The sequence below is a fragment of the Podarcis melisellensis genome (genome assembly GCF_964234715.1).
Source record: "Podarcis melisellensis genome assembly, chromosome: 2".
In the NCBI taxonomy this organism is placed as follows: Eukaryota; Metazoa; Chordata; class Lepidosauria; order Squamata; family Lacertidae; genus Podarcis; species Podarcis melisellensis.
The window spans coordinates 4,485,995-4,503,253 of record NC_138529.1 but is presented as its reverse complement, the minus strand read 5'-3'; the positions used below and the strand labels follow the sequence as shown (position 1 = coordinate 4,503,253).

The 17,259-nt window shown below is 45.2% G+C and overlaps 1 protein-coding gene and 1 long non-coding RNA gene across 4 annotated transcripts in view; both read left to right on the top strand.

Annotated features, from left to right (window-relative positions):
- LOC309362589 overlaps positions 1-17,057 on the top strand; it is a 97,940-nt gene extending 80,883 nt beyond the window's left edge. Inside the window, exon 2 of the long non-coding RNA XR_014165012.1 lies at positions 15,861-17,057. This is a non-coding gene — a long non-coding RNA (uncharacterized lncRNA). The remainder of the gene's footprint in view (positions 1-15,860) is intronic.
- Positions 1,229-16,882, top strand: NEMP1 (nuclear envelope integral membrane protein 1). Of its 3 annotated transcripts, none has more exons than XM_081898158.1 (9): positions 1,229-1,543; positions 3,286-3,398; positions 5,327-5,546; positions 8,499-8,571; positions 9,161-9,254; positions 10,762-10,876; positions 12,009-12,234; positions 14,044-14,220; positions 14,627-16,882. In XM_081898158.1, the coding sequence occupies exons 1-9, from the start codon at positions 1,435-1,437 to the stop codon at positions 14,817-14,819; spliced, it is 1,320 nt and encodes a 439-aa protein (XP_081754284.1). In that variant the 5' UTR covers positions 1,229-1,434; the 3' UTR covers positions 14,820-16,882. The 3 variants fall into 3 exon arrangements, with proteins under 3 accessions (XP_081754284.1, XP_081754282.1, XP_081754283.1); XM_081898156.1 differs by having other exon boundaries at positions 3,283-3,398; XM_081898157.1 differs by having other exon boundaries at positions 1,230-1,543; positions 3,283-3,398; positions 14,047-14,220.
- Positions 17,058-17,259: the final 202 nt, after the last annotated feature.

Below are 17,259 nucleotides of genomic sequence, written 5' to 3'. Positions count from 1 at the left end.
TATATTGTTCTAGACCTAATTTCAGGGGGAATGGGGTAAGAAAAAGGGGCAAGTCTTCTTGCACCTGCATATATTCTTGAGCAGGGCTTCCACTTATGGGACTCCATATATTAATCCTGCCCATCATGTGTACATGTTAGGAGGGAGCTGACAGGCAGCACACTTGGCGTACAGCTGAGAGAAACCAGGCTCGCAGTGAGCTTCTGTATCTGTTCTTTGCACAGCTTCGCTCTCAAAAGAGGGGGTGATGGCCACCAACTTTGAAAGAGGATTAGATAAATTCTTGGAAGATAAGCATGATGCCATGTTCTCTGCAATTGAAAGCCACTGTGCCGTTGCTGGGAATCACAAGTTGGGTGAGTGTACTTCAGGCAGCAGGATCCACAGGGGCAGCAGATTCTGATGCAGATCTGTATTCCCTCTCTTGTTCCTGATCTAGATCTTGTGGTAATTATACTTTATAGAGTTTTATAAAACTTAATTTTTATTAAAGATTTTATTGGTTTACAAAGGGGCTGTCTCCTTATGGGATAGTTTCCAGCTGTATATTACTTTTGTAATTTAAAGTCTGCCTTCTGGGATCCATCTGTGAACAGAATGTGTGAGTAAACTCTTTTTATACTTTTATAGAAGACTGTGTCGTGCCTATCTTTTTATGAGGGACTAAATGGGAAATTACCAAAAGGAAAACGTATTTTAGAGGCTTTAGCGAGCATTAGCTGTGCAAGTTTAAAAAGGGGAATGTTACTCTGCTAAATTGTGGAACTTGTTAATACAAGTTGGAAAGGATAAAATCAATATATCCTCTCTGCATCCCTGAACATTCCCACAAGGTGGAGTCGTTTTCTTTCCCTCCACTTGGAGATATTGAATTCTAACAGTTGAGATCTAAAGCGAGAGCTGAAACTGCCACCTGTCACTCAGGCGGTTGCTCAGCAACGAGGTTCAACAGCTGCCTGCGCAGCGCGCGCGTGAAGCCAAAGTCGCTTCGATCTACGTCAGACATTCCCCCTTGGTTGCCGCTTGAAAACGGCGGCGGGGGCTTAGCTTTAAAAACTGTTCCTCTGATTGGCTGTCAAGGGACGTCCGCAACCCAATACGTGTCTGGGGGCGGGCTCAAGGTCGGGCGATTTGACTTTGTCGTTGGCCAGAGAGCCAGCGAGTTAATGTGCCGTTTTGCCGAAAGGCGTTACCTCACAGAGGCCGCCGCGGCGATAGGCTTGCTGGCACGTCATTCAGCGCCACCGTCAGGCAAGGCGGCCTCGAGAGTTGGAACTCCCGACAGCGGCCGCGCTCGAGCAGCCGGCCATTGGCTAATATCCCTTTCGGTCATGCGCAGGGGAGGCCGCGTGGCGGCGAGTCCTGCTCTCCGATAGGTTGCGAGAGGAACGCGGCGAGAAAGCGAGCTTTCGGGATGGGCGGCGGGTGAAGGCCATGGCGGGAGGGACGAACGCGGCCTCGGGGCGGCCTGGGCTTGGCCGCCGCTTCCTCCTCCTCCTCCTCCTCGGGGCCGTGGTCCTCGTGGTGCCGGTGGGCGGCTCAGGTAAGTGGGTAGGAGGGCGGCCCTCTCCCCGGGCGGCTGCAGAATCGCAGGAGCGCAAAGCTGCGAGGGATGATGCCAGAATCTCGGCTAAGCTCCCTTCCCTTCCCAAGGCAGGTTTTGCATTTCCAGCCTGAACCGCCCCGTGATCTTCGGATGAAGGGCGCCAGAGAACATTACTGCTAATAAAAATAATTCACACGAAATGGACAGTTTCGTTAAAATGCTGCAAATGCCGCCCAAAACAAGACAGCATAACTTATCCGTGGTCTTGTTTGGGAAGTGAAGGCAGAAAGGCGGCGTGATTTGTTCCTGGGCTTCGACATAAGAGGCTTTAGTGTGGTGTTTCCCAAAAGGTTCATAATTAATTCACCAAGGAATTGGAACTGAGGGACCTAGCTCTATGTGAGACAACTTTATAGCAATTGCCATGTATGGTAAGATACTACTACTGCTACTAATTGTATCCTGCTCATCTGACTGGATTGCCCCGGCCACTCTGGGCGGCTTCCAACGTACTGTATATAAAAACATAAATGTTGTCCGGCACTATGTTTCTGTTATTTACCAGCAAGTCTCAAGAGAGCAAACTGGAAATGCCAGAAATGCTTGGCTATGAATCTGGGGTATATTACGTTTCCTTTAGCTGTAAATGATGGCACTTGTTTACTGGCAAGTGTCAGATTTGAACAGCTCAGGTGAAAATTGTTGGTAAAAGGCAGGATTCACTAAACTTCCGACACTGACAGCGCAGTCCTGAGCCTGCTAACTTGGAAGCAGGTCCAGCTGAATTTGATAAGGTTTCCCCCCAGCAGTGCCATTTCCTGGAGGCACAGGAAATCAGCGCAGGGTATGATTTTAAACAATTGAAATCCAGTGGCTCTAAAACCTAAGTATATTTAACTGCATTGTGCTTGTTTGTCCCTTGCTAATCCTTGCCACTTTCCTTCATGCATGCACACACTCCATAGTGAAATTTAGTTTCTAACTTCCTGAGACAGGAACCTTTTTAGTTATTCTGCAAAGCAGCCTTCTCTAACCTAGTGCCATCCACATGCTGTTGGACTACAACTTCATCAACCTCAACCTGCATGGCTGTTGGTGAGGGATGATGGGCACTGTAGTCAAAAATTTCTGGAGGACACCAGGTTGGGTGCTATATTCATAAAAGTATTCCTCCCCCCCCCCCCATTCACAAGTTACTTTTTGCATGCTTGTGAATTATTTGAAATTTCCTCTTTGCCAAGCACACATAATTTTTATAGTGCTTTGCAGAGTGTACACAATCAGGTGCTTGCCCTGAGGATCTTAAAATTTCAAATTCAATGTAGGAGAAAAAACATGGTGGTATGTGTAGAAGGTGCGTGTGTACATGCATGTCCATGAATGTGCAGGCTCCCTCTCATTGTGCACTATGTGTAGATATTGGGGCACCAAACCCTGTGTTGGTGGCTGCTTTTAAGTTGCCTATTGCAGTTCACTGGTGTGGTATAACTTGTGTGAAAATGAATAGTGATGTTTTGGAATTTTTTGTGTCCTCTTGCTAATACTGCTCTTGGAAATAGTGCTTTCTTGGTGTAGGCTAGAGAGCATCATTCCAGCACCTTACTGAATAGACTAATCCTGATCTACATTTTGTATAAAACAACCCAGTTCTCTTAATTCTCAGGCAGCAACTCTGATTTCAGGCAAAGATCTTGCAAATGTCTTTAACACAGTCCTTGGTTATTGTTTGAACTCAGTAGACAGAGTGCTGCCTCTTGAAGATCATCGCATGCAAAAAGAGAATTCCTCTAAGCAGTTTTGCTACACAAACAAGGTGACCCCAAAATGGCATGACATATGGACCAGAATTCAGGTAAGAAATGGAGTCCTTTAATTTTCTGGCAGTTGACGAACCTCAGCTGAACTTTCTGTCTGCATACTTGCTAACAAAATTCAAGGGATTATGTAAATCTCTGTTAAGTAGCTACATGTAGCTTTCATAAAAACCTCCATTGTCTTTTGTTTCTCAGCATACTGGTTGGGAGTGTGTGGTGGATGAACGATATGGGGTGCTGTGTAATGAATTTCTCAAGGCTCAGAACTGGAGCCATGATTACTGTTGAAGTGCTCGATTGTGTTACTGTGAAGCTAGTTTTGTATACACTCATACCTCATGTTAGGTTTGCTTCAGGTTGAGCGTTTTCAGGTTGCGTCCCGCGGCGACCTGGAAGTACTGTAACAGGTTACTTCCTGGTTTCGCTGCTTGCCCATGTGCAGACGCACAAAATGACGTCACTTGCATGCGCAGAAGTGGCGAATCACGACCCACGCATGCGCAGACGCTGGTTGCGTTGTTTTCAGGTTGCGAACGGGCCTGTGGAACGGTTCCCGTTCTCAACCAGAGGTACCACTGTACAGTATAGTGAAATGTTTTCTCTGTGCCTTCTCATTCTGTTTCAAGTTGTATTATACAGTCGTTAAAATAAACTTTTATTCAAAAGAGCATTCTGTGTTATAGAATGATGTTCATAGGTTCAGGCTTTGAGAAAAATAGATTGTTATCATGGTTGGAGATAAAAGTCAAATACAAGGTTATCTCTTGGAGCCCCAGTTATGCTGCAGATTGATGTAGCTGACAAATAGGGAACCTGTAGCCCTCCATATACCGTGGGATGATATCTTCCGTCATCCCTGACCATTGAGTATGCTGGCTGTGGTTGATGGCATATGGAGTGCATCAACATCTAGAAGGCCACAGATTTCCTATCCCTTAGTTAGTTACTTATCTCTATGGGTAATGCAAACTCTCCATACACTATTTGTGATTTACCCAACTACAGTAATGGTTGGCACATGTCTGTGCTTTCCCTATTGGAGCAGCTCTATTCTTTTCACAGTATTTACCAGCATTACATAAGCTGAGTACTTATACCCAGGTAATGGAATGTTGCATACCTGAGCTCCAATCCTAACCCCACTTAGCTGGAAGTAAACTCTGTTGAATTCAGTTGGATTTACTTCTGAGTAGACAAGGTTAGGATTATGCTGTTAATCTTTCTTCCTTGCTGGGTGCCTTTTTTATTTGTGGGAGAGGGTTGACTATGCAGCTACTGAAGAAGAGAAGTTGGAAAATAGAAAAGATTGGTTGAAGATGGCACAATAGCCAGGGGAAAGGGACTTGTGATGTCATAGGCAAGGTCAAGTAAGTGCTCGCATCACTGTGAACAATGGAGATTCATACTTGTTGCAGCAATGATTGCAGTTACTATCACAGCAGTTTCTCCATAACAGGATCAATAATTTAGTGGTGACTGTTGCTCCTGCCCACCCACTTGAGCCACGGTGCCTGGACAGGCCCTCAGCCTTGATTGAATGGAATACTCACACAGTCTCTTGTAAACTTGTTTTGCTGCTCAGTTGTTTGCATAATGAAGTTCAGCATTGGAACTTTGGCCATCTGTCTCCTCATTCTCTCCCCATTCTGATCCTGATCCTGATTTTTCCCTTTCTGATCCTGTTCCTTCAAGTGAATGCTTCTACTTTTCCTTTATAATAATTGTACATTATACCAATCTTACCAGCTTCCTTTGTTGGCATGCTTTCCAAAAGCCCCTTTCTCTTCCTTGGTACTTTCCTCTGAACCAGCCTGTCATTCATCTTTGTAGCGTGCACTTCATAATGGCACATAAGTTTTGTGTTGTTTATTTAGATACCACTTGAGTGGTGATATTCTGATTTTTCTGTATTTTAATGTTGGAATCTCCCTTGTGGCTAACCCTTTCCCACCTCTGTCTTTTGCAGATACGAGTAAAAAGCAGCAAGATGATCCGAGTCATCCAGGTGGAAAATGAGGAAAAGCTTAAGGAACTGGAGGGATTCAATGTGTGGAACTACATTGGCTCCTTCTTCAAAGAGAAACTCAATGACACCTATGTTACTGTAGGTCTCTACAGTAATAAAACTTGTTTGAAAGTTGATGTGCTTGAAGAAGGCTCCAATTACACCATCATCGTTGCTCGTAGTATGTCCTCTTTTACCTTAGTTGCTGGCTTACTGGGGAAGCTGTTAGTTGTGCATCTAGTACTGCTAAATGAATTAGATTAAGCTGCTTACTTCTTGATACTGTGAACTGCAGGCCTTCTGGTTGCACAGAAATGTAGTAGTGATGCGAGGGCAGGAATATCAGGACACTAGCTGGGCAAGTGAGTTATGTAATCTAGATGCTTTGTACTAAATGTGGTGCCATAAGTAGGATGCATACTAGGATTTCATGCTGATGTCACAGGCTTCACTATGTCAGGCTAATGGAGAAGTTGATTCATTTTGTGAGGGCCAAATAAGTCGCAGTGACCCAAAGTTCTTTTTTTTTTTTTAGCTTTTTAACGAGATGTAAGCTTGACTTATATGGTATTCTTCTGGTTTTAGTGATCTCTTACCATTCCTTGTGAAAACCTACAGTGGTGCCCCGCTAGACGAATGCCTCGCAAGACGAAAAACCCGCAAGACGAAAGGGTTTTTCGGTTTTTGCGACGCTTCGCTAGACGATTTTCCCTATGGGCTTGCATCGCAAGACGAAAGCCCATAGGGAAATCTCGGGGACCTTTTTTTAAATGCTGGCGGTGGGGAGCAAAGCCTTCCCCCCCCTCCGGACTTCAGAAGAGGTCCAGGAAGGCCGGCGGGGGCGAAAGGCTTTGCTCCCCACCGCCAGCTTCCCGCTATCCCGGACGGCTTTTGAAGGCAGGCAGGGGGGGCAAAGACTTTTGCCCCCCCTGCCTGCCTAACCGGGGGCTTTTAAATCGCCCCGGGACTGTCCGGGGCGATTTAAAAGCCCCCGGACGGCTTTTGAAGCCTCCCCCCCCGCCCGGCTTCGGGGCATCATCCCGATGCCGGGCGGTGGGGCAGGAACGCCTCCCCCAGCCGCCCGGCTTCGGGGCATCGTCCCGATGCCGGGCGGTGGGGCAGGAACGCCTCCCCCAGCCGCCCGGCATCGGAACGATGTCCCGAAGCCGGGCGGCCGGGCGGGAAAGCCTCCCCCCCCCGCCCGGCTTCGGGGCATCATCCCGATGCCGGGCGGTGGGGCAGGAACGCCTCCCCCAGCCGCCCGGCTTCGGGGCATCGTCCCGATGCCGGGCGGTGGGGCAGGAAAGCCTCCCCCAGCCGCCCGGCATCGGAACGATGTCCCGAAGCCGGGCGGCCGGGCGGGAAAGCCTCCCCCCCCCCCGCCCGGCTTCGGGGCATCGTCCCGATGCCGGGCGGTGGGGCAGGAACGCCTCCCCCAGCCGCCCGGCATCGGGGCATCGTCCCGATGCCGGGCGGTGGGGCAGGAACGCCTCCCCCAGCCGCCCGGCTTCGGGGCATCGTCCCGATGCCGGGCGGTGGGGCAGGAAAGCCTCCCCCAGCCGCCCGGCATCGGAACGATGTCCCGAAGCCGGGCGGCCGGGCGGGAAAGCCTCCCCCCCCCGCCCGGCTTCGGGGCATCGTCCCGATGCCGGGCGGTGGGGCAGGAAAGCCTCCCCCAGCCGCCCGGCATCGGGGCATCGTCCCGATGCCGGGCGGTGGGGCAGGAACGCCTCCCCCAGCCGCCCGGCATCGGGGCATCGTCCCGATGCCGGGCGGTGGGGCAGGAAAGCCTCCCCCAGCCGCCCGGCATCGGAACGATGTCCCGAAGCCGGGCGGCCGGGCGGGAAAGCCTTTGTCCCCCCTGCCTGCCTTCCCAGGGGCTTTTAAATCGCCCCGGACAGCGGAGAAGTCCTCCGCTGTCCCGGGCGATTTTAAAATGCCGCCCGCCAGAAGAGGTCGGGGGAAGGCTTTTTCCATAGGAACGCATTAATTGATTTTCAATGCATTCCTATGGAAAACCGTGCATCGCAAGACGAAAAACTCGCAAGACGAAGAGACTTGCGGAACGAATTAATTTCGTCTTGCGAGGCACCACTGTATGTGTCTAGAATATTTTCTATTGTAAAATGGACACATGACACTCGTATACCAAATGTTTTTAAAAAGTAGATCCTATTGCTTAGTGTGAAATTTCAATTAATGGTTCATTCTTCTTTTTTTTATAATAATTTTTACTAAGGATTTTACATTACAAAAAATAAAAACAGAAAAAAGAAAATATCCAACAAAAAATTGTTAAAAACAAAAAAATCTTTCCATCTCCTTATTTTTCATTTACTTGTTTCTTGGACCTCCTCATACCACCCTTTTTTGTATTCCAAATCAAATTATTAATTCAACAATTTCTTTCCCTCTTTTTACTACCCAGATCTTATTCTTAAATTATTACAATCTTAGATTTTTACTTATATAAACCCATTTTTTTCTATACTTGGGTGCAAATACCCATCACTTGTGAATGGCACATATGCATTGATCCTGTATATATTGCACAGGAGCTTGGCCATTTCAGTATGCATGCACCTTTTGCAATTAGTGAACTGCTGTGTGTGTGTATTATCTCAGAGTACCAAAGTTTGAGTAAAGTCCAACTTTGTTCAGTTCATTTTTGTCCTTTACTTGGGAGGGATGTTGATGGTGAGCACTACTATTTTAAGGAAAAGTATTAACTGCTTGAATGAGTTATGTGCTATGCTGTGTTGTTTCTTCTTGGTAAGTTAGTGAAGGGACAGGTTACCCAAACCCAGGTAACCTGTCCCTTCATTAGGATGTAGTGTGCTTGTTCCTGCAGTAGATCAGCATCCTTATGTTGCTGCACAGGAACTTTGTACTCTGCCCTTTGAATTAATTTAGATTTGCGCAAAAGTATAGGGTGGTTTTGGATGATGCCCGTGAAAGACAGGAAGCGGTCATCACAAGTGTTGTGTGTCTGGCAGTATTGCTATATGAAGCCTCATCATAAATGGGCACTTGGTCTGACAGCATTTGAGGTTACCTTACACCCTAATCCAAAAGATTTAGCAGCTCAAAGGTCAGTTCAACACAACGGATGAACTGTTTCATTTTCTTGCAGCATTTGATCCCAAGCTCTTCGTGGTTACATTTCTGGGCCTTCTGCTGTTTTTCTGTGCTGACTTGATGAGCAGGTGAGCACTGTAATGGGCGGCAGAAATGCCAGACATAATCTACTGCAGCCATCTGCTTGGCCTGTAACAGCTACCAGATTGATCTTTCCTGTCTAAAGCAATGGTAGTAGGTTATATGGTTTTTGTTTTAATAATGAAAGGCTAATGCAGGGGTGGGGAACCTCAGACTCAGGAGCAAAATATTCTCCCCCATCCCAGGGCTCTCTGTCTGGCCTTTGAGACCCGGGACTCAGGACTGCCTGTCTCTAGCTGTGCCATGGCCAGCAAAGGACATGCTGCTTCTTTGTTCCACAGAAAGTTGCCTTTTGCTCTGCTAAATCATGGCTATGCTGCCTCCAGTGTCTCTCTGGACTCATGGCTTTGTGGGCTTTGCCAGAAGCAACAGAGAGAACAATCTCCACCTCCACATGGCAACTGTAAACTCCGGCTTGTTACCCAAAGGCCAGCCAAAGGTTTTGGCTCTTGGTGTATTCCAGCCATTTTCCCTTGTTCTTGTGGCGTGTGTTGAATATTTGCTCCTCCTGACAACCTTTGTGGACGTATAGATGTTATTCCTGCACAGCAACTGAAATAACAATTGTCTTTGCAGAAGTCCACTTTTCTTCTATTCGGCTGGAATAAGCATCGGCGTGCTAAGTTCATTGCTAATTGTCATCTATGTAATGTCCAGAATGGTGCCCAAGGTGAGTGAAAGTACTGTTCTATTGACAATACTAGACTCTTTGGCAACAAGCATCCAGAAAGCCACGAGTTCAGAGTTCATCTTTCCAAATGTTTCAGCTTTAATTTCAAGTGCTTTATTCAGACTGTCCACGGCTTAAAGAACATGCAGGCACATTGACCACCCAATCTTGGCTAGAGGGATTGTCTTCCATACAGCTTTGTTGTCCATATTCCTCCTTTCACTGTTTTAAGTTAGCAAGAGGAATGAGTGAGATGGCAGCAGCAAGAGGAGAGGAAGCAGGATGTGCAGCGGTGCTCTGTCCCTTGCAAATGAGGAACTGACAGACGTAATAATCATTGACCCTAGAGAGGGGAATAATTGAAAATAGGGAAAAGAAAACATTTGCTTGCTGTGGGCAGATGAACATGGCTCACATCATCACAGAGTGGGATTTTTATTACACCCTTCTCAATATATGGCTCTTGCCTGATATATAGTAGCTCAGAAGCACTTCAGTTCACGTTTTTGTTGGAATCTGGTTTAACTTAATATGATAAATACTTTACTACTGTGGTTGCCATATATACTAGAAAAAAGTTAAATGATTTTTGGCAGTGTGTGTATATGTGTTAGTGGGTATATTCCATTTTTGCTTGGCTACATTCCGCCAGCTTACCATATGCAAATTCAAATGTTAGTGGTTGTGCAACCACTTTTAAAAATCCCAGTTGTAGTATTTTGCAATGTAGGAAAATCCATGCCATCAACCGCACAGTTCAAATGGTATATTTCCCTATGAGAAAAAAATGGGATTCAGCAAATGAAAATGCCTGTCTTGGGACAAGTCTTTTCATCTGATAGTTTAATAGCTGCTTGAATTGAAATTGCCTGTTTCTTATTGTGCTTCATATTTCATATTGTGGAGTTGTGAAAAGTGTTTGTGTGTCCTTTGTGAAAGTGTTTGGACCAAGTCAAATGCAGATACACAGTTCAGTGGGGTTTAAGTAGAGGGCCACGGCTGTCCCGCCCCCTGTAATCCCTCATTCAGCTCCAAAATTGACCACTGTAGTCTAGGACCTGGTTCTGATTAGTGGGTAAAATGGGTAAACCTGTGTCTCAGTGGTATGCATCAGATGATTTTAATCCTCTTCTGTTAAAAAAAAAAGACCCTCTCCCTGCATGTAGAGTGCTGGGAAGAAGGGTTCTAGTAGGGCATGTTGTGTTGTGTGAGCCCCCACCAGCAACCTGCATAGTACAGTCTACATACAGGTTTGCCACTCTACTTGCTGTTGTGAGAACTAGGCCAAATACTTCTCATCAGTCCCTACCAAAGAATCTGGCCTAACTTTATCTTGCCAGGCTATGCTGAAATATGCCTGCCTGCCAGAACCCAGCCATAGAATTTAAATTGTGCAGTTTGCATATGGTAACAACCTAGTAGTGTTGTATGCCTAATTTAGGGCAAGCTGGATTGTCTGCTCTGTCGATAATGCGAAAATAGCTTGCTTGTTCTTTTTGTGCCCTAGAAAAGTCCCATCTACCTCATGCTAGTAGGAGGCTGGTCTTTTTCTGTTTACCTTATTCAGCTGGTCTTCAGAAACCTGCAGGAGATCTGTAAATTGTACTGGGAATATCTGCTGGGTGAGTATTTCTTGACTTTCTGTGCTTTCTTTTTCATCAAAGCCTGTGCCTTGGGCTATTCTTCATATTTTTGAGTGAATCTAGAATTATAGAATCATAGGATTTTAGAATTGGAAGTAGCACCAAGGGTCATCTAGTCCACCCCCTGTAATGCAGGGAAATGCTCAGCCCCCACACTTCATCCTCAGCTCCCAATTAGCCTGAGTAAAGAGTTCCTAGAGATCTAATTAAGGCAAATTTAGCTGCATTGATATTTGTTCACACCAAAATGACAGCTAAAAACTGTTCAGCAAATTCTGCTCAAGTATAATTTGGAGTCACTTAAACAGAAATTTAAGTAAAACTGGTATTTGGATGGTGACTCCTAGTGGGATGAGGCACTAGGGTGGGAGTTATGAAGGAAATAATGGCATCAGCTACACTACTGGATACAGTGGTACCTCGGGTTACATACGCTTCAGGTTACAGACTCCGCTAACCCAGAAATAGTACCTCGGGTTAAGAACTTTGCTTCAGGATGAGAACAGAAATCGTGCGGCGGCAGTGGGAGGCCCCATTAGCTAAAGTGGTGCTTCAGGTTAAGAACAGTTTCAGGTTAAGAACAGACCTCCGGAACAAATTACTTAACCCGAGGTACCACTGTATTGCATGTGTCTTGAAAGCAACCTGTTTCAGGCTTCTAGTTATGCAGTCCTTGTCAACCGTACCAAACCCTAACTTGGTTTTGATCTTGAGAGGTTTTTCCTTTTAATATCCCATGTGAGGAGAAGCACGCATTGTGAGCACAGGGGTCATTGATTTAATGACACTTGGTATGATACAACCTTTCTAGATCAGCATCCCATTCATTTTAAGGCTTTTTGGTCCAGTCTTCCTAGAGCAGATTGTGTAAAAGACCTGAGTTCTTGGCTTTTGTTACCTTCTGGAATCTGCTGTTGGCAACATGTTTTAATCCTCTTGCTGTTAGGGAATAGTCATTGTTTTCTATCTATTTCTGGCTGATTTTGCTTCCTGGGGTGGTGCTTCCTTCATTAAGTCACTCACCGTGAGGATAGTTTAGGCTCCAGATTAAAAATAATTCTTGGAGTATCTCTTTATGTTTCTTCTTTTATTTCCTTTCCTTTCTTTTCAGGTTACTTGCTCATTGTAGGGTGTATCAGCTTTGCAGTGTGCTACAAATATGGGCCCCTGGAGAACGAACGCAGCATCAATCTCCTCACTTGGGGTTTGCAGGTTCTTGGCTTGCTTTTCCTCTACGCAGGCATCCAGATACGGCAGATCGCCATCGCACTGATCGTAATTGCATTCTGCACTAAAAACCTGGAGTACCCAGTCATGTGGGCCTATGCTATCTACAGGTGACGGATGGGAAGCAGGGCATTACTCATCCTAGAAGGCACAATCCAATAATAGACATTAATAGACTAGTAAGATAAGGTGTGTGCTTGTGTTTGTGTGTATGTACTCAGAACACAGTGAAATTTCTAACATGTACGAGAGAACAAGGATTGCCTCTTCAAAGATCATTTACTATATTTCATTCAGTGTTGGCCAAGTCTGTAGTTTATATCTGGATAATCAGAAGGAGAATGAATACTTTTGCATATATATACAGGGAGTGTTTGGATACTCCTGTAGAGGATAGTTGCTCAGAATGAGATGATTGTTGTTAATCATTTAAATACTTAAAATTCTGGGGCACTGTGCAGCAATCTGCTGTGCAGCATATTAGATTGCAAAACTATATTGTTTATTTAATATACTAGTGTAAATGAATGGAGAGGAAAGAGGAAAGCAGGCAAATTCACGTACCAGTTGTTAAAAGTTATAGCAAGTTATGTAATTGGGTAAAGTTTCTTCTAATGACCAGTTGAAATAGGTGCTATGGGAACAGTGTTCAAAAAGGAGGACCCATTGACTGGATCCCAGCCAGCTCAGTCAGACCTCAATCGCAGCATTCATGTGCCACTGTAAACCATCGTTTTATTCCTCCCTGATTCTCTCCTCCTTCCTAAGGTGGGGCAGAAACAAACCATGATCCTGGCTTACTGCTGTGCCCAAACAAGGATTATGGTTTGTTTTGCTCCAAAGTTTGCTTTCTCATCATGGTTTGTTTGAATAAAACAAAACATGATCTCCAGTTCAGATGTGATGCCAAGCCAGGGATTGTGGTTAAACATACTAGTGGGGAGGAATGAAGCAGACATATTTACAGTAAGCCATTACTTATGGTTTACAGTGATGTTTGAACACATCCATTATCTCTTTTTTCCTCCCTCAGGTGAAGCCAGGTGAAATGGTAGCTGATGGAAACAGTTTGTGGGAGGGGGAATAGCTAACCTAATGCTTTAACCCCCAGTTAATGGGTATGCTTTTGCTCCACGCAGCCTGTATGGTGGAAGCTGGGTTGAATTGTTGGTGAGCTTGCTCTGGATGTTGAGTGGCAAATATGGTCAAATGGATATTGTGTTGAAACCATTAAAATTGGGATTTCAGTTGCTGGATTGAAACATACCACTAGATGGTGCCTTCAGAGATTTTTGCAAGCTCTGTCTCCCTCTAAAGACCAGCATCATGTTTAAATGCCTGGGTCCTCCTGCTCTCTGTGTCTTTTCTTCTGTCAGGTGGGCCTATGAGCATAGCATATGAGAACATATATATTTACAATACCTGGCAAACCTCTTTTCAATTGAACTTTACAGCAGTAAGACACAAGAGACGTAAGACTGCTCAAGGCATAAAATTTGAGGCGGGGAGCGAATTGCCCTAAAAAGACAGTCTGTAAAAGGTCTCTCTTTGGGTCTGATGTAAGAAAATGACACACAGGTCTGAGGTCTGTTCAAATGTCTACCTAGTGTTCACTAACTCAAAGAATACCCTACTCCGATCACTGCCAAATTGTGTTTAGTTGTTGTGTATCACAATACTGTCTTGGGAAGAACCATCAAGATAATGCGGTAAGACTTTCTGAAGAATCTTTCTGAAGAAGGTCTAGTCCTAGCCCAAAATCAGAGTCTTGTGCCCTTTTGGTACAGGCTCCCAGTTGCACCCTATTCTAGTGAAGCTCAAGAGTAAACACTGTTTCCTGAGCTGCTCAAGGGCTCTTGGAAGGCACCAGACTTTGATGTTCAGACTTGCAGCTGCCACTAATGTCATTGCTATCCTAGCAGGAAGGTCTCCACAGCCCCAGAAAAGCCCAGCCCACCACGTCTGCTGACTGAGGAGGAGTACCGGATACAGGGGGAGGTGGAGACACGCAGAGCCCTGGAGGAATTGCGGGAGTACTGCAGCAGCCCAGAATTCTCTGCCTGGAAAGCAGTCTCCCGCATCCAGTCTCCCAAGAGGTACTGTCCAAGATGATTAGAAGAAGGGAGGGGAAAGCTGCATGGTGCTATGGAATCCTTATACCCTTTGGGAGCCTTCAAAAGGACAGCCTGGTTACAAACTCAGCTATAGGAGGGAGGTGGAATCTGGGGTAGTTAAGGGAAGGGGCGGGAATGAGATGTAGGTTTGAAGCTGGCTTCTCTGCTAGTGACACACGCCAGGAAAAAATACCAAGTGTGCATTGCTCTATTGAGTGCATGCTACACATGGGGGCTATTCCCCTGGCCATGCCTGCAGTTTGGACTTCGTCTGACAAATGTTTAATTGGCCCATGTTACATGCATTTCATGGCAGGCCATTAAATAATAGTCAGACATCAGCTGGTTGCTGCAGTGCTCTCACTGCTCTCTGCTGGTTTTCCCCCAGATTTGCTGATTTTGTAGAAGGTGCTTCGCATGTGGTCCCCAATGAGGTCTCTGTCCATGAGCAGGAATATGGGCTTGGAGGTTCTTTTCTGGAGGATCAGCTCTTTGAAGAGGAAGATGGAGAGCGAGACTACAGCTTTGAAGAAGAGGAATGCGTGGACACCTTTTGGCCCCAGAACCATCTAAGTTTCTGAAACAAAGCCGGCTAGTATTCATGCAAATAGATTGGTTGGTAATGCCCCTTGTTGACATGGGGTAGGAGTTGCAGCATTGCTGCTCTCATGTTAGAGTGAGCACATGTATACCTATTCTAGTGTGGATGGCACATACAGAACAAGGTGTATATGCTTGGCAGACTGCGCAAATGGGCTGGGGTTCTATTAAAGCCCTGCTGCCTACACTAAACAATGAACCGAACGTGCAGTGAGCTACACGTGGGGCAGAGTCCTGGATTCAGTATTTTGTGGGCTGTGAGTGAATGAGGCTAGGCAACTGGCGAGCAAGGTGGAGTTGTGACAATCTCTTTAAAACCTGCCAGTAATGAATTATTTTGCCTTGATTAGGCAGGGGCTCCAGAGGAAAGACACCAATGTGTAATGTCCAGCTGAGTTAGGGTTTGCCGTAAGTACCTTAGTTGGTGTCCTACTTTGTTTCTTGGAAGCCCAGAATACTGTCATCCGAGGTCTGACGTTTCATGGTGTCTGTGGTGGTTAGTAGAGATACTGCCCCCTTGGTGGCTCCTGTGCTTATCATCTGTTAGGCAACTCTTTCTTATGCTATCAAGCTTGATCCTGTGCTTGGCACAGTTATTTAATGAGCAGCAGATGACCCACATTATGCATGTTTCAGCTCAAACAGGATTTTGTCTGCTTGCAAACAAGATGCAACCAATTTTTTTGGGTGGCCTTCTACTGCTTTCTGTGTTTTTGTTTGTTTTGAACTAGTTTCCTCGCAACATAAGTTTGCCTGCATAGCTCTCTGAAGCTGCTATTTGGTGTCAGAAAGGACTAAGTAACTGATACAGGTACTATAACAGGATTTAACTTATGCCTTGCTACTTTCAAGCACCTGTTTGGCCCTCTCGTTACCACCTGGCTTTAAAAATTCTGACAGCTAAGTTAGATCCTAGGCGGTTTGTTCCTTTTAGCAGATGCAGCTTGGCACAATCTAATAAAGAGCTGTTAAATGTTATAGGCGACTAAGCCTATCAAATTCTACCACCTTTTTAACTTCAGGGATAGTTCCTAAAGAATTACAGACACAATGGCAACCTGATTCACTTAGGTGTAGGTCCTTATTATTTGAGCCTTTTTCAAAGTAGTTTCTACAGAGAAATGTAGCAAAGGCCTACATTTTCAACATGGTTGTTTTTCCAGAGATCAGTTGAATTGTATCTTCCAAGAGTGGGTGGCATGAGGCTCCATGAAGTTCTTTCAGGAGTAACTCCCTCAAAATAGTTGACAGCATATGACAGAGAATTGGACTGGTTATGTGTGCCTTATTTACCTAGTCTTGGAGCAACATGAGCAAACACAAAAAGGTGATAATAGCTGTCATGTCCTTTGTTCTGGCTATTCTGTTTCTTCTCTGTAGCCTGATACTTGTGCAAATGCTGCCCAGTATATTTGGCAGAACCTGGTCAGCAGGATTTTTGGGATCGAAATTCTTCCTCTTCTCCATATTCAGAGATCAGAAAAACAATATAGTTGATCAGAAAATGGGGAGAACTTCATGCTGTTGGTATACATTTTGAGTGAATTTAGTGTTATAAGACACATGTGACTACTGAAAATCACAACCCCCTGTCTGCATACTGCTGCCTTTCTCCAAAATGGTACAAATTATCCCATGCCCTGATGTACTTTCTCCACTAGCTGCAGCTAGTGATGTGGAACACAGAGAGGAAATGGGATATGAAACAGTATGTGTAAAATGTCTTCCTCCAAGTGTTACAGTCAATACAAAATGCTGAGTTCACTTTGTCACAAAAGCAAAATACTTGATCTATGCAAGTTGGGGATATAAGCCATTATGTGTTTCTGGGGTAGAGGTGGAGGGCAATACCTCCTAACTGTGGTCAAACTGCCTACAGACAGGTTTAAATAAGTCTGTGTTTCTCTTTTATTTCTCCTACGAGGTGGTCAGTATTTTTTAAAAAGTTACTTTTGACTGTGAATGTACTGATATGCCATATCAATGCTTTCTCGGTTGTGTAGTGAAGGTTAAGATTTTTAATAAAGTCTTTTTTGGTAGAAAATCTAACTTGTGATGGTGTGAGGGGTAGATAAACCTTTCCACCTTCTTATGGAAGGTTTAGTAGAAACCTCTGCTTTGTTTTTTGTCTAAAATTGCCTCTTGATTGTTCCAAGCAGCTATTTGCTTGTTGGACTGCTCTCTAGCATTATGTACAATAAACCACTTGTGAATTGGAAGCTTTATTGAAGAACAACCTGCCCCCAAACATGAGAATCTTCTTGCAGGTGGTGACTGCTGTTATTGCTTGATCAGAAAGACCTGGTTGATGCTTCCTTATATAGCAAGCCTGCAATTTATGCGGATCTAACATGTACACATTATTTTTTAGCCAAGGGCTAAAGGCACTGGTCAAGCTGTAATTTCTGGAGTTATGTTACG

Excerpts from the sequence above, each read along its gene's own strand:
- NEMP1 (XM_081898156.1), top strand. The coding sequence starts at position 1,435 with ATGGCGGGAGGGACGAACGCGGCCTCGGGGCGGCCTGGGCTTGGCCGC. Across the intron at positions 8,572-9,160 it reads TGTGCTGACTTGATGAGCAG|AAGTCCACTTTTCTTCTATT; the intron begins GTGAGCACTGTA and ends TTGTCTTTGCAG. Across the intron at positions 14,221-14,626 it reads CGCATCCAGTCTCCCAAGAG|ATTTGCTGATTTTGTAGAAG; the intron begins GTACTGTCCAAG and ends GTTTTCCCCCAG.